The sequence below is a fragment of the Martes martes genome (genome assembly GCF_963455335.1).
Source record: "Martes martes genome assembly, chromosome: 10".
Taxonomy (NCBI): domain Eukaryota; kingdom Metazoa; phylum Chordata; class Mammalia; order Carnivora; family Mustelidae; genus Martes; species Martes martes.
In genome coordinates, this window is record NC_137898.1 from 91,917,007 (window position 1) to 91,932,371 (window position 15,365).

Below are 15,365 nucleotides of genomic sequence, written 5' to 3' on the forward strand. Positions count from 1 at the left end.
GGAACAGGAAGACATGGCTGAGAAGGGTAAAGGAGAGAGGAGCCAAGGCAGGTCGGAGAGAGGACGTTGTCTCCGGGGCACAGAGCAGGCTGGGGGGCAGCCCCTCAGAGCGTGACTGGAAGAGAGAGGATCTCTCGTGGAAGGCGCGATGCAAGGCAACACAGTGGAGAAGAGAGTAGTGAAGGGGCTGAGGCGGTGCCTGTCCACAGCAGGAGCCACAGCAGCTCCTCAGAGCTTCAGGCAAACATAAGCAACTCAGTGCACAGAAATCCTGAGAAACAAGTTTGCTTTTTTTTTTTTTTTAACAAGACTCATTTCAACCCTCTAACCCAATACTTCCTGCCCTTCAAAGATCCTTCAGACCTTGAGACACAGTCCAGGGCAATACTGAGGCGGCAGCTACAGAAAATGGCCGGAGGATCAGGCAGTGACCTAGTGGCTGGCCCAGGCCAGGGAGACATGGGGGAGCTCCCCTCAGGACACGCTTTAATCTGGTCCTGCGGAGTCCCCGCTCCTTTTCTGCTGAGTGGACAGCATGTGACCAGGGTGACGAAGCACAGCCTACTGAGGAAAGCGTTTCATCTCCAGCAGCAGAGCTCCAGCCCAGCCCAGCCCAGGGTGTGGGGCGGGTGGCGTGAAGTTGAAAGGTCGTGAGGAGGACAGGGAACTCGAAGCACCTGGTGAAGGGAAGAGGGGCTCAGAGAGGTCCCCACAACCCCTTCTCTAAGGCAGCTTTACAATTGACTCGTCTCTGAGAAAAACCTAAAAGCAGCCTAGTGAGGGTTGGTCTCTGATGGATCTGTTCAGACTGGTTGGAAGACTCCAGGCTCCCAGCAGGAGACGCATTTGGTTATCGTTTGAGTCAAGCTTGGGCTGAGTGTTGGGTCTCAACCAGCCCTCGTAGACTCTGGAGAAGCAAATCTGGGTACAGTGACCGAGAACACAGACCTGTTGTTAGACACTTGGATGCTTACTGAGGGTCTAGAACTTGCTCCAGGAATCCTCGCGAACATAGAAGATACAAGGGGCGGCCTGAGGGGGTGATGCTTGTCTTGGGGGCGGGGGTGGGCGCCAGGCCGGCTCAGTTGGTTAAGTGGCTGCCTTCAGCTCAGGTCATGATCCTGGAGTCCTGGGACAGAGCCCCACATTGGGCTCTCTGCTCTGCGGGGAGCCTACTTCTCCCTCTCTCTGCCGCTCCCCCTGCTTGTGCTCTCTCTGTCAGATAAATAAATAAAATCTTAAAATAGATAGATAGATGGTAGATAGAAGATTCAAGGGGTGGGAGCACAGGCAGTGACTCCTGGTGGCCTCACCTACTGTAGCCTGGAAAGCCCCCACCCCCTCCTAATCCCCACCTAGGACAAAGCACACACGAGGACGGGGACGGGACGAGGAACAGTAGGCTAGCCTCACCTTGAAGGTCCCCACAGGGAACCTGCCCCAGGCTCGGTTCTCAGCATGGCTCCTGACCAGCTACCTGACCTGGGGAGAGCCAACTTAACCTCTCTCCCTGGTTAACAGGCTTCCTATAAAACTGGAAGAAATAGCGCATTTCACAGCATGACAGGGCGGCATCAGCTCAAAGAGCTCATAAAAGCATTCTCCAATGCTCAGAACAGAGACACTACAAACAAACAAACAAACAAAAAACACACACAAAAAAACAAAAAAACGGTGGGGGGGAGGGCGGAGGGAGGGCAATGTCTCAGTGGCCGGCTTCCTGTGTGGGCAGTTGGCTCTGGCTTGCTCCCTTCCTCTGGAAAACATCAGAAAGCATCAAGTGACCAGAACCGACAATAAGACCCTGAACCCTCACGGGGTCACCATCCTGGATGTCGGACAAGGGAGGGGATGTTTTTGTTTAGTGAGGCCCACAAAGGTGAGGGAAAGCCCAGAGAGAGGACATCTAGAAAGCAGCTGAGAAAGGGAGCAGACTGGGCTTGGTGCAGGGGAAACCCTGGGGTCAGGGGTCCCTGAATCGCCCCGCTCCAGACTGCACTGAATGCCACCCCTAGTCACAGCTCAGAGACACCCTGTGGAGCTGGGTTTCTGGGTGCCATCACATGTCTCGGGAAGTACAGGGCAAATGGGAAGATTGGAGGGAAAAGGGGAAGATGAGGAGGAGCAGGGCTTGGTGTGGAATCGATGCCCACTCACACGCCCGCAGCCCAGCCCTGACCCGTCTTGCAGTTCCAGAGCAAGGCTACGCAGAGCGGAGGCCCCAGGACAAGCCCAGGGCTCCCAAGCGGAGTTGACCTTGAGCTCAGGGCTTCCAGAACAGCAGGAAAGATCAGGGGAGGTCTGAGACCAGGCACTGAAATACTTCTAACCCCTGGAAACACTATAGATGACAGGCCAAGGACGACGGGTCACAAATCAGAAATAGTGCCCGGAAGCCTAGCTCAGGATAATTGTGTGTGACAACAGTCAGTGTCAGACCCCTCAGAAGGGGACGTCGTGAGAGCCCACGACAAGAGACGGAAAACCACCACAGGAAAACAGCATCCTAATGCAAATTCTTTCCAGGATGGGGCTGGACAGGACAGAGCAGTTCCTTAGGACTGAGCCCCGATTGGCACAGACCCACCTGCTTCCTGTGGCCAGGGGTACACGCCAGCTCACTGGGTCCCCCCTTGGCAGGCAGATCGTAAACCTGTCCTGGGGGGAGTGGGCTCAAGGTGTGGGAGGCAGCGTCCCTGTGCACAGCCCCAGAAACCTCCAGAAACCTCACCTGCAGCTGGGTGTGGTCTGCACGAACTGGTTCTCAAGGCCAAATCCTCAGCTTCTTTGTTCACAAGAGGCAGGGAAACGACTGGCTTTCTTTTTGCTGATCTCAAGAGCAAAGGGAAAGGAGGCGCTGCCTAGCCAAGTCGAAATCACAGTCACTATGATTGGTGGTGTTAACGGGGGGGGGGGGGGGGGTGCCTGATGGTTGAAAACAAGCAGGTCATCCCCGTGTGACTTTCCAAAAAATGACATGAGTTGTTTTACAGAAACAGCAGCAGGTTCTGCTCCCTAGTTGCGGCCATTACGAAAGCGGGTAGATGATTCCCGAGCCCACAATTGGGCAGAGTTACCGCATGATCAAGAATTGCTAGTTGTTGAGCCTGGTGCGCTGCCCCGCAGGCTGTCTGTGGGCTCCGGGGTCCCCGGCATGACAATCAGGCAAGAAAGGGTCAGAGTTTTCCTCCTTCAGCGAGTCCGGGACCTCCCTCTTTCCTGGTCTTCCTGAAAGTGGGACATCATTTTAAATTTAAAATCGCAGAGCACCTCTAGCCAAGAAGCTCTCAAATCTTCTTTTGCTAAAAGCTGCAAGTCCATCACCCAAATGGATACTAATAAAGATAAACAAGAAACCCATAAAAATGGTTACCTGTGCAGGATCGGGGGGAGGGGGGGTGCGGAAGTTGGGGGGGAGGTGGAGAAGCAAGACTTCTTTTTGTTTGACTTCGGAAGCACATACATTTATTACGTGTTCTTCAAAAAAGTGAAGCCGTTTTTAAAGCTGGAAGCCCACGGTGGAAAGTGGCTGATGGCAGAGCGGCTCTGGCAGAAGGCGGTGGGAGGGGTGATGGGCAGAGACCCATATTCTATTTTACAGTGGGCAAAATGAAAGCCCGCGGAGCTGGGCTCTCTCTCTGGGTCTTTCCACAAGCCGTATCCAGACAGGGCTAAATATACTCCCCAGAAGACACAAAACACCCGATCCTTTTGAAAGATTTATTTTTAATTAAAAAATAGAAGTTATCTTAACAGAATCTGCTTGGCAGCTTCAGGGAGGGCAACTCAATAAAGCGAGAAAACCAGGGCTTCTCCGCTCTTGGGTCACCTGACTTAGAATGGGTAAAAAGGCACACAGGTCTTCAAACGAACTTTATTCAGAAACAATTCTAGTAACTCAGAACTTGCTTCCCCCACCCTTTTTTGCCCACCCTCACCAGCCCGGCCCCACCCCCCACACCCACCCCCAAAAAACAACAACCAAAAACATTAAATTCTCTTTTAAAACGCCAGAAATAAGTGCTGAGTTAGCAAGGAGGCCAGGCTTGCGGCCCGGGCTCCACCATGATCTCTCTGCTTTGATGACAGGCTGCGCAGGGGCTGGAGGGAGAGAGCCGGGGCAGCCCCCCCGCCGTGCCAGCCCCGGGGTGGGTTCTGGTACCCAGCCCCGCAGCCCTCGCCCCAGCAGGGGCAGGCAGTTCCAAGGCACTGTCTCCCTTCATCAAGGGCATCCCGTGGCTAAAGCAGCCTTTCAGGAAGAGAAAGGCCTAAGGCAAGCAGGTCTTCATCAAATGCTTGTGATGAAAACCACTGAGACCCATGGGGGCTGGGAGGTGTGGATCTCTTCTCGCCAAGTTTACCAGGCTTTGGGGAGCGTCTCTCTCTCTATTCTCCCTGACTTCCCTCTTTCCATTCCTCCCCATCTTCCCCTTCCCCCAACTGAGTTTTTATTTTAGCTTGATGGTGGGGGTTCCGAAGAGGCTACTGGCAACTCCTGGGGCTGGCCGGCGGGCTCTGCCACCTCTACGGAGACGTCACGTGCTTCCGATTCCTGGGGGTCACAGAGCTCCCCCTGTCCCTGGGAGGGTGCAGGGCGCTCCTGGCTCTGGGCCTGGCTGTGCATCTTCTCTTCGGCTTCAATCTCTTCTGACGTGGGGATGGAGTTCTTCTTGGGACGACCTTTGGGTTTTGTAGGTGCTTCCTGTCCACCTTTAAGAACCTACGTGGAAGGAAAAAAACAGTCATTAAATCTAATAAATAACTCCCTCCCTCCACTTTCCCACTCAACAGGATCTATAGGGTTCCTTCCCAGCAGTGATGGTCTGGCAAAAGGTATTTTCAACCCATCACCTCTAGAGTATAAAGACATCTTCATTCCTTTTATTATTGTCATTATTATTATTTTAGAGTGACATTTTAAAAAGGGTTTTTAAAAAAGATTTTATTTATTTATTTGACAGAGGGAGAAAGAGCACAAGTAGGCAGAGGGAGTGGGGGAAGCAGGCTCCCCACTGAGCAGGGAGCCCGATGCAAGACTCGATCCCAGGACCCTGGGATCGTGACCTGAGCCGAAGGCAGTTGCTTAACCAACTGAGCCACCCAGGCGCCCCTTTTAAAAAGGATTTTATTTACTTATTTGAAAGAGAGAAAGAGAGAGAGAATATGTGCTAGCAGGAGTGGGAGGTTAGCAGAGGGACTCCCCACTGATCAGGGAGCCCGACATGGGGCTTGACCCCAGGACCCCAAGATCATGACCAAAGGAACACACTTAACTGAGACACCCAGGTGCCCCAAGATATGTTCATTCTTTAAATGTTCAATGTACTTCCAGTGAGTATCGCATATTTTGGCTTTAAGTAAAATGACCACAAACACATTAAATAATCCAACTTCAACAGCAAGGAAAGAAATAACAGTTAAAATATTAAAGCAGTACCTATCAAGTTGACAAGTTAAAAAGCCAATATTTATAGTAAGCAGGAAAATAAATACTCCAGTGTGGAAGTGTCATTGGTACAACCTTCTCAAAAGGGAAACTGAGAATTCAAATCAAGTCTTAAGATGTGCATACTTGGACACAGAAATTCCACTTCTCATAATTTAGCCTAAGTCATCAAAGACTGAGATGAAGACTGATCTGTAGAAAGGTTCATCAAAAAGTTGGTTATAACAGCAAAAATTGGGGGGGGGATACTCTAAAGTTTTGTTATATGATTGAGTAGATAATTATAGCATATCCCAGAGAGAGAATACTTGATAACCATTATAACCATTTGTGTAGAATGTTTAATGACATGGGAAATATCATTAATGTACTTTTGTGGAAAACAGGTTATAAACCAGCATAACCCAATCTGGAGGACAGATGACCTGTTTTCAGTGTCAGGATCATGAAGAATTCTTTATTTTTCTTTCTTTCTCTCTCTCTTTCTCTCTCTCTCTCTCTTTTTTTTTTTTTTTGTAGTCTCTATTTTTTTGGTACAATGATCATGTGTAAGTATTTCTGTAAGAAAAAATGTTACAAGAGATATACAATTGAATGGCTCAAAGACGGAGTAGAGAATAACAGTAAGTTTCAGCCAGTTTCGAAAGTCGAATCACTACGGTAGTTGAATTCTTACTCTGCTCCTTAGCAGCTGCATCTTTGGGAGAGTTCCTGAAAAACTGAGCCTCAGTTTCCTATTCTACAAAACCGAAACCGAGATGATACCACCTCCTCTCACAGGGGGATGACGAGGGTGACCAACAGATACAACGTATAAAAGAGAGCAAGAACTCTTCCTGCTTGGCAGAACCCGACTCCCCACTCTCCTCCCCTGGGGAACTCAGCTTGGAGGGTGCTCCTCTGGGGAGCCTTCCCTGACCTCCCAGGTCCACGCCAGAGGCCCCCCACCGGGTGCAAGATGAGCTCTTCCCCTTCCTCCATTAGAGCACCTTTCACAAACCCCTGTCCCTGCACATTTACTTGCCTGCTCCTCCCACTCTGCCCCTGCAGGGAGCAGGCATTCAACAATTGCAGGGGAAGAAAGATACAAAGCAAGAAATGTAACAGAGCTCCAAATAGCCTTGGCTGATCGCAATGAACTTGCACATTTATTGTCCCAATGTGTGACGTGGAGAATAACTTACAAAGGCAGAACTTTTAAAAATACGTGTATGTTACTTTAGAATATCACAGACAGTCCCTTCCTCCACTGGTTCTGAGCTCTGACTTGGTGTCCTTGTGGCTTTCCTGGGCAGTTGGTGAGACGGGCTTCAGGAGGACCTGGATTAGCACGGATAATTAGGAGTGAAATGTATTGTGCTACTTACATAACCCACTTAATCTTATCTTCTATAGTTGAACAGAGGTTCCTTGAAGGTAAATCCTGCAACTTTCCCTTGCTTCATGCTCCAGACAAATCACTTTCAACTAACTCTACAGTTACTAAATACTTATCAATCGATTACACCTCTTTCTTTCAAGAGAAGCACAGGACCTCTGGGTGCTGAACTGTAGGAATGAAGGCAGTAACTCAATAAGCCAGAAATTCTTGTTTTAAACAGCTTTATTGAGATAAAATTCACATACCATACACTTCCTAGTGACAATTAAGTGATTTTTAGTACAGTAAGAATTGTACGACTATCACCAGAATCCAATTTTATTTTTTTTTAAAGATTTTATTTATTTATTTGACACAGAGAGATCACAAGTAGGCAGATAGGCAGGCAGAGAGAGAGGGAGGAGGAAGCAGGCTCCCTGCCAAGCAGAGAGCCCAATGTGGGACTCGACCCCAGGACCCTGAGATCATGACCTAAGCCGAAGGCAGAGGCTTAACCCACTGAGCCACCCAGGCACCCCAGAATCCAATTTTAGAACATCTTAGCACCCCTCAAAAGAAACCCTATACCCATTAACAATCACCTGTATTTTGCCCCAGGCCCTGCCCCCCCAACCATAGGCAACCACTCATCCGCCTTCTGTCTCTACAGATTTGCCTGTTCTCGCTATTTCATATGAATTGAGTTACACAATATGTCATCCTTTGCCACTGGCTTCTTTTCACTCAGCATGAGATGCTTTCAAGGGTCATCCGTGCTGTAGCCTAGATCAATACTTCAATTCCTTTTTATGGCCAACTAATAGCCATTGTGGGAACAGATCACATTCTATTTACCCACTCATCAGTGGAGAGATGGCACAGGTTGCTGCTACCTCTTGGCTGTTGTGAACAGTGCTGCTGTGAAGAGGGTACAGAAATATCTGTTCACTTCTTTTGGGTGTATCCCTACAACTGGATTGCTGGGTCATATGGTAACTCCGTTTTTTTGTGTTTTTTTGGACCTTCTGGACTGTTTGCCAAAGTGATTGCACCATGTTCCGATCAGCAGTCTATGAGGCATCCAATTCTCCATATCCTCACCAGTACGTGATGGTATGTCTTTCTGATTCCAGCCACGCTAGAGGGAAGGCTGTGGTACCCCATGCTTGTGAGTTACATTTCCCTGCGGACTGATGAAGAGGAGCATCTTTTCCTGTGCTTATGGGCCAGCCATATGTCTTCTTGAGACAGAGGTCTATCCAAATCCTTTGCCCATGTGAAACTCGGTCATCTTATTATTATTGAGGTGTAAGGGTTTTTGGGGTTTTTGTAAAGATTTTATTTATTTATTTGACAGAAAGCGATCACAAGTAGGCAGAGCAGCAGGCAGAGAGAGAGGAGGAAGCAGGCCCCCTGCTGAGCAGAGAGCTCGACTCCGGGCTCAATCCCAAGACCCTGAGATCACGACCCAAGCTGAAGGCAGAGGCTTTAACCCACTGAGCCACCCAGGTGCCCCGAGGTGTAAGGGTTTTTTATACACATTCAGGATACAAGTCCATCATCAGATACAAGATTTGCAAAGGCGCTCTCCCATTCCGTGTGTTGTCTCTTCCCTCTCTTGGTGATGTCCTTCACAGCACACAGGCTTTTAGTTCTGATGAAGTCCGATTTATTTTCTCTTTCGTTGCTTGGGCTTTGGTGTGCTCAGGAGATTTTGCCAAATCCAAGGCCGTGAATATTTACTGTTAAATTTTCTTTTTTCAACATTCCTCTGGCTATTCGAGGTCTTTTCTGCTTCCATAAAAAAATATGGAGCGCTTCACGAATTTGCGTGTCATCCTTGCGCAGGGGCCATGCTAATCTTCTCAGTATCATTCCAATTTTAGTATACGTGCAGCAGAAGGGAGCACTACTCTTAAATTTTCTTCTAAGAGTTTTACAGTTTTAGCTTTTACCTTTAGGTCTATGGTTCACTTTGAGTTATTTTTTGTATAAGGTGTGAGGAAACCCAGAGGCTCTCAATGAACACTTCTTTCTAGCTGGGGATCTGCTCAGCCACTGCACTTTCCACACGAACAGCAAACACACAAATAGGAAGGGGACCTCTAACAAGGTAGAGACGCTGACAGAATGTACCTCTGGGGAGAAGGCGTCCCTATATTCCTTTTCACATAAGTCAGCATCTGATTTTTATTTCAGTCTGAGTGCAGGCTGTTGAAAGTGCCCAGATGTGCCAAGATGGAATTTATGTGTTGAAAGCAGCTCCACTTGGTATGAAAGAGGTTATACAAAATTAAGTTGCCCCATATAGTAATCAAGTTATAAAAGGGCAGGTCTAAGGAAGCCACCTAATTGGCAAAAGAAAGTCCAGCCCAGCAATTAGAGAACACCACCCACACAGCTTGGATAGACCCCACCTGGCTGTTTTCCTACTGCACAGAGGAAAAAAAAAAATCAAAACAATCAAGCCATTTTCTAAATGGGATAAAACATTCCAGCGCAAGCAATAATTAGGAGATAACTACCCTCTTGGCTGCTTCCCGCACTCGACCTCTGGCCCCTTGCCTCCCAGCACACCTGAGACAAGCAATTATCTCATAACCGCCCCATGCCAGGAGCTGTGCGTTCTCATGCACCCCGTGGCCCTCCTCCCCGGGGTCCCTTCTGCCCAATTATTCCTAAAGCCAATTTAGTCCCTTTGGTTGGGGAAGTCCAGACAACACACGACACCCGAGGTCACATGCCTCTTTGAGAAACAGCTAGACACCATCTACTTCCATTAGTTGTGTTTGCTGATAGCTGCAGCTCCCCTCACCCCTCAAAACCCTTAACTAAATATTCAAATATTTTGTGGCTGAAGATGTCAGGACAGGCCTTTTTCCTTTCCAAGGCACTTGGGTGGGAGACAAGCAGTTAGACGGCAGAGCACGGACTGTGAGTGCAGGGAGGGGCCCTCTACCTCCCCCATTACTCAGACAGGAAACTGAGCAGGCACAGGTAATCTGCCATGGGCCAAGAGCAAGCCAAGGGCAGGGCTGGGATTTGAACACACAGCCCTGCCCACTTGACTCTAACGCTCTTACCAATATCTCATTGTGCATAATGAGCGAGGGATATGTCAAATGTGCCTCCGTGATTTCCGATTCTAATACCGCTCTGCAGTTCCCCAGTCTCCCGGCAGACCCTGGGTCACGGGCGCCTTCCCCAGGGGTGCTTTCTGCACCTTTTTCTGTCTTCATCTGCGGCTCTCTGGAGCAGGGAGAGTCAGATCAACTGATGACTATTTCCATGAAGCTAAGAAGCTGGGATTCCCTGGCACAAATCTTCTTCCTGCACCCTGCTCGACAGCTTTTCCCTGCCCCACATGCTAGAGCACTGAGCCGGCGCAGGCCCGGCGAGCGAGGGACGAGAAAGGACAAACAGCCAGGATGGTTCTCATCCAGAAGACAGTTTCGGGGCCCCGGAAACCTGTAGAATTCAGTTTCTGCTTATAGGTTCTCTGGACTCCCAAACTGGATTCTCTGAAGATGTGAATTACATGGCTAAGTAAATAATAATAATAATAATAAAGAAGGAGGAGGAGGAAGAGGAGGATGGTGGTTAACACTTCTCAGCTGCATTCTATGCAGGAAGCACTATTAGAAAGCTCTCACAGGGATGAGCTCATTTAGCACCACAAGCCCTATAAGCTATATGTATATGAGGCATTTTACTAACGGGAAAACGGGCCCCCAGAGGTTAAGTAACCGGCTCAAGATCACATAGAGAGTAGCCATTTCATGGAATTGTTGACTGTCTGGAGATGTACAGCGCCCAAGGTGAGGACGGCGCCTGCTCTGTGGCCCACCCATTCCTGTGACCAGAGGCTGGTGTCCATTTGGATCCTCTCACCGAACTGGGTTTTAGAGCCAAGAGAGATCCCTGAATGATGAGGCACTTTCAGCCTGTTGCAAAACTCTGGGTCCTCCTGGAACTCAAGCCAAACAGAAATGGAATAGAGGGTGAGCGTCCCATCTTGTGTGCAAGATGAAATTTACCCAACCCGCTAGAAGTTACCAATGCTGACCGGTAGGAACTAGTCCGAGATGCTATCTGGCCTCTGGCAGTGCTCTCCTTGGCCGCCCTGTGAGTAACTCTTGAGAACCGAGCGCTAATCTTTTTCCAGTTCCAATTAGGTGACTAGCCTTGAGACATCTTTATTACCCAATTAGCTTTTTCTTTTCCTCCCAGTACTTGAAGAGATAGCCTTGAAAGAGTTCTACCAGGAAAACATATGAGGCAATCTGGATCCCAACAATGCCTTGCTGTTAAGGGGGAGTCAGAAATCAGACCCGCAATGGAACTACCACCCTCCCATTTGTAGCTCTGGCCATTTTGAAGTCGTTCAAAGAGCCCCGGGTGCTCTGGCTCCTTCCCTGTGCCCGTGACACCCTCCCCACCTTTGCTTGGCCCTCTTCTGTTTGCTGAAACCATTTTAGACGACACCTCTTCCCTGACACCCTCCCTTTCGCTATCCTGATTCCAAACTCAGTAAAGTCCACCGTGGACCTGATCCCTCTGAATAATTACTAGTTTCACAGGTCGGCCCCCTCCCACCTGACGGGGTACTCTTTTCTCATTTTATTTTGTAATGGACATGTTGGTGACTTATCTTGGCATCTCCGTTGCCCAGTGCTCCATTCCTATGCTCAACATTTAACTCCTAGAGGGGACACAGAGCTTGGCATTCCCGCCTCTCCTGAAGGGACCTGGATTCGGCTGGCCCGTGGAATGCTCTCTGAGGTTAAATCTGCTGAGTGACTTCCATTTTGCTTTTGGTGACGGGGCTGACCCTCACTAACCAGCTCGCACTTGTGCCAGCAGCCCAGGGGCTGGTGAACAACAGGTGACGTCAGAGGCGAAGGCACACGCTCGTCCCACGGGCAGCGGGCAGAGCTGGCGGGGATGGCAGGCTGTCAATTCCTTAATCGTCTGACTCATGAAGAGATCGCTGATAACCGATTTCAACAATGCCTCTGCCACTCAGGAGACATTGATTTCGATGATGATGATTGACGAGGAAGGAGGTGGGTGGCGGACTTGCCCGAAATCAGCCGGGGAGGGACAGGTATGGGAACTCGGCCCAGAGTTTCTAACTCCCAGATCTGGTTCTTTCCGAGATCAGTTCCCCGGGAGGTTTCCGTCATTATTTTCTTCTTTCTTTCTTTTTTTTTCCCCCTAGATTTTATTTATTTATTTGTCAGAGAGAGGGAGAGAGAGAGCGCGCGCACGCGCGAGTGCGCGCACAAGCAGGCAGAGAGGCAGGCAGAAGGAGAAGCAGGCTCCCTGCTGAGAAAGGAGCTCAATCCCAGGACCCCGAGATCACGACCTGAGCGGAAGGCAGAAGCTTAACCCACTGAGCCACCCAGGCGCCCCTCAGCCATCATCTTCATGTGCCCGTAGCATTCTCGAGGTTTTGGAACAACAACATATTTCACCGAATCCCATTTATCCTTCAACTTTTCCTTACACCCTTCTCAAACGCCCATCCCCCGAACACTTCGGGTTCATATACCTACAGGAATTCTAATTCACCATCACATGCTCCCTGGCTGCTTTCTGGACCTTGACTCTCCAATGGGGTCACAAATGCCACAAAGGCAGGCTTACATCTTATTTCATTACTTCCTACCATGCCTAGGATAAGGCACGGTTCACAAGAGATGTGAAGACACACGGGTGGATTCATTCAGGATACGTGCGTCTGTGCCGACATCTTGGCCTCTCCTTGCAAGCTCTCCGGGGGCCATGCTGCCTCCCCCTAAACATCCCTCCCTGGCAGGCTCAGGTCCCCCCAGAGGAAATGATTTGCCCAGGAATTCCCTTCCAGGAAGACAATAAATGCCGCCTGGCTGGCTTTTTTTCCTGTTGAGCATTAATTTACAATGTATTTCTTTTTCTCAGATGACAGCAAGGACTCATGTTTTCAGAAAAAAATTACTGAACAAAAGCACAAAATTGAGAAAATGTCTCCATATCTAGTAGCTATTAAAAATAGCTATTGACTCACCTGTTTTCCTGAAAACTAGGGGCCAGAGAAGGACCTCAGTTTTAGTAACTGTAAAAAAAAAAACCCATCATATTCTAGCTCTTGAACACCAGGAAAGATGGCTTGTGGCCAGATGGGTTAGCAAATCAGAGTGTCGTCCAAGCAGGTCTGGACCACCTGGTCCACACCAGAGGAGAAAGGGCCAGTAAGGTTCAGTGAGGGTGTGAGGAAGGCCCAGGTCACAGGCCATGGTTGTACCTGGTCTCTCCAGAAAACGGGCTGCTTCCCACCCTCTCGTCCCAGCTCACCTCTTGTCTCTGGGCTTTGACCTCTTCCCTTGTGGTTTACAGAACTGGCAATGAAACACGCAACCACTTTGGAAAATCTGGATTTAACAGATTATTCATAGTTGCTCTTTTTTAAGAAAAAGTGAACTGTGATGAAGCTGAATCCCTCAAAATATGGAGATGTCTATTTGGTGTTTTTGTTTGTTTGTTTGTTTGTTTGTTTGTTTTCAGCAAGGGGTGTTTATGCTGATAGGTCCATTTAGAAACCAAAGACGGAATGATTGATTAGCAAGGTAATAAAGCAACGTTAGGGAAACCACCAGGGGAACCTGGGAGCTTGCGAACACGTGAATCCATCCCCAGTCCTGTCACAGACCTCTGCACTCAGGATCCAGGGAGAGCCTCGACTTCTGCATTTGTACCTGCAGTCCGGGTTCCTCTGATACCCACTGAAGCCTGACAATGCCTACATTCCAGCCCATGGAGCCCAGGAACAGATGTGCCCTATACATCATCATAAACAAAGAGTCCTGACTTCTAATCTTAGCTCCTGGTGGGAGGGGGAAGGAAGTTCTTTGAAAAGGCCAGCAGGTGGGGTGAAAACTAGCAACTGAAAAGCTTGTGAGCTTTCTTTTATTTCCAAGGAAACTATGGAAAAGAATATCATTCTGGTCAGGAAATCCAGGTCAGGAGGAATAGCTTATCTGATCGTCCCAACGGCCTCCCTCCCAGCCAGCATCATAAAAGGCCTTCCACTCTCCCATACCCAAACCACCAGCGGTCCCTCCTGTCTTCTTCCCAGCCCTGCGGTAAGAATTTTCCCCATCATGATGGGCACGCGGTGAGACTCACTCTCTTCCTTACCATTTTCTTCCACTTCATTCTGCGGTTCTGATACCAAGTCTTCACCTGCAGTTGAGTGAGTCCCAGAGACTGGGCCAAGTCCAACCTAGAAGGCATGAGATACAAAGGAAGGATGAGGAAGGAGGAAAGGGGCAGAAGGGATGGGGTCCTGCGGACTAGCTCCAGGCACTGCTATCAGAGTGCAGACTTCCCCCATTGAAGCAGTTCTTCCCCAAAGAGTTTTACTTTCCTTCCAAGTATCTCATGGATGAAACTCTGGGAACCTGAGAAACAGATGCCTACAACCCAAGGGCACCTGGGGCCATCATCCTGGAAACATCCACTGTCTGCTCTGGACCCGAAAAGGATTTCTCAGCCTTGATTATGAAGTTCTCTTTCTGACCTGACAGAGTCTTTACGTGGATCCCATACAAAATGAGGATGCTGTCCCCAAACCCAAACTGGAAAGGAAAAGTAAAGACCTGTCATTCTTGTCAAAATCCTCATCAACCCAGATGCAGCACAAGCCTCCCTCCTGCAGGGGGGCCTCCCCACCCCCACGACACCTCCCACAGCTTCTGCCCTCTGGACCTTCCCACCAGTCCGCCATCACCCGGGGGGGTTCCACGTTGTCAAGGGTTCTCTGTTTCCCACAAGTACTTTCTGGCTCCCTGATTCAACAGCAAGGGCCTCTTTTCTGTCCACAGATGTGCCTATCAGGTTCTCAGTCCAGACCATGGGCTCAAAAATACTTTCTGAGAGACAGATTCATTCATTGTAGCTGTCCTGAACTGTTAAATTTGGGTTCCAGAAGAAACATTCAATCCATAACCTCCTGCTTCCCATTCGATCGATAACCATGGTTCTGCTTTTCTCTGTAGCCTTCCGTGAAGCCCTGAATGTCAAAGCCATTCCTGGGAAGTGTGAGGTTGGGAGCTACTTCCAATGAACCACGGTGGGATCCCAGCCCCCAGCTCAGGCCCCAACAACCCATGCTGTCTTATTTATTCCTTTCTACGATGCTGTGAAGTAGGTATAATTATTCCCATTTTACGGATGAGAGATCTGACGTTTGGAAAGATTAGAATCTCTCGGTAACCACGGTCAAATCCTGTCTGCTGCCTGTTTTTGTAAATAAATTTTTTATTGGCATATGGACACCCATTTGTCTGCCTACATCCATGGCTGCTTTCCTGCTCCAGGCTCGGAGGTGAGCGGCTGTGACAGAGACTGAAATGACTTTCTTTCTGGTCCCGTACAAGAAAAACTTTGCTGAGCCCTGGGAGATGATCCTAGAGTGAGAGGTGCAGCTAGGACTCGAACCTACTTACGTCTGGCTTGTCTTCCTCCTCCTGTATGGGGCTCCCCTCCACCCACCATATTTTTACACAAGTTTGATTT

General features: G+C 49.1%; 1 protein-coding gene across 1 annotated transcript in view; it reads right to left on the bottom strand.

Annotated features, from left to right (window-relative positions):
- Window positions 1–3,713: 3,713 nt before the first annotated feature.
- The window catches only part of BARX2 (BARX homeobox 2), a 71,752-nt gene continuing 60,100 nt past the window's right edge, over window positions 3,714–15,365 (bottom strand). The window contains exons 3-4 of the mRNA XM_080816691.1: window positions 13,986–14,070; window positions 3,714–4,720 (exon numbers count right to left, since the gene is read on the bottom strand). Coding sequence (XP_080672817.1) covers window positions 4,454–4,720; window positions 13,986–14,070 — 352 coding nt within the window. The 3' untranslated portion in view covers window positions 3,714–4,453. The remainder of the gene's footprint in view (window positions 4,721–13,985; window positions 14,071–15,365) is intronic.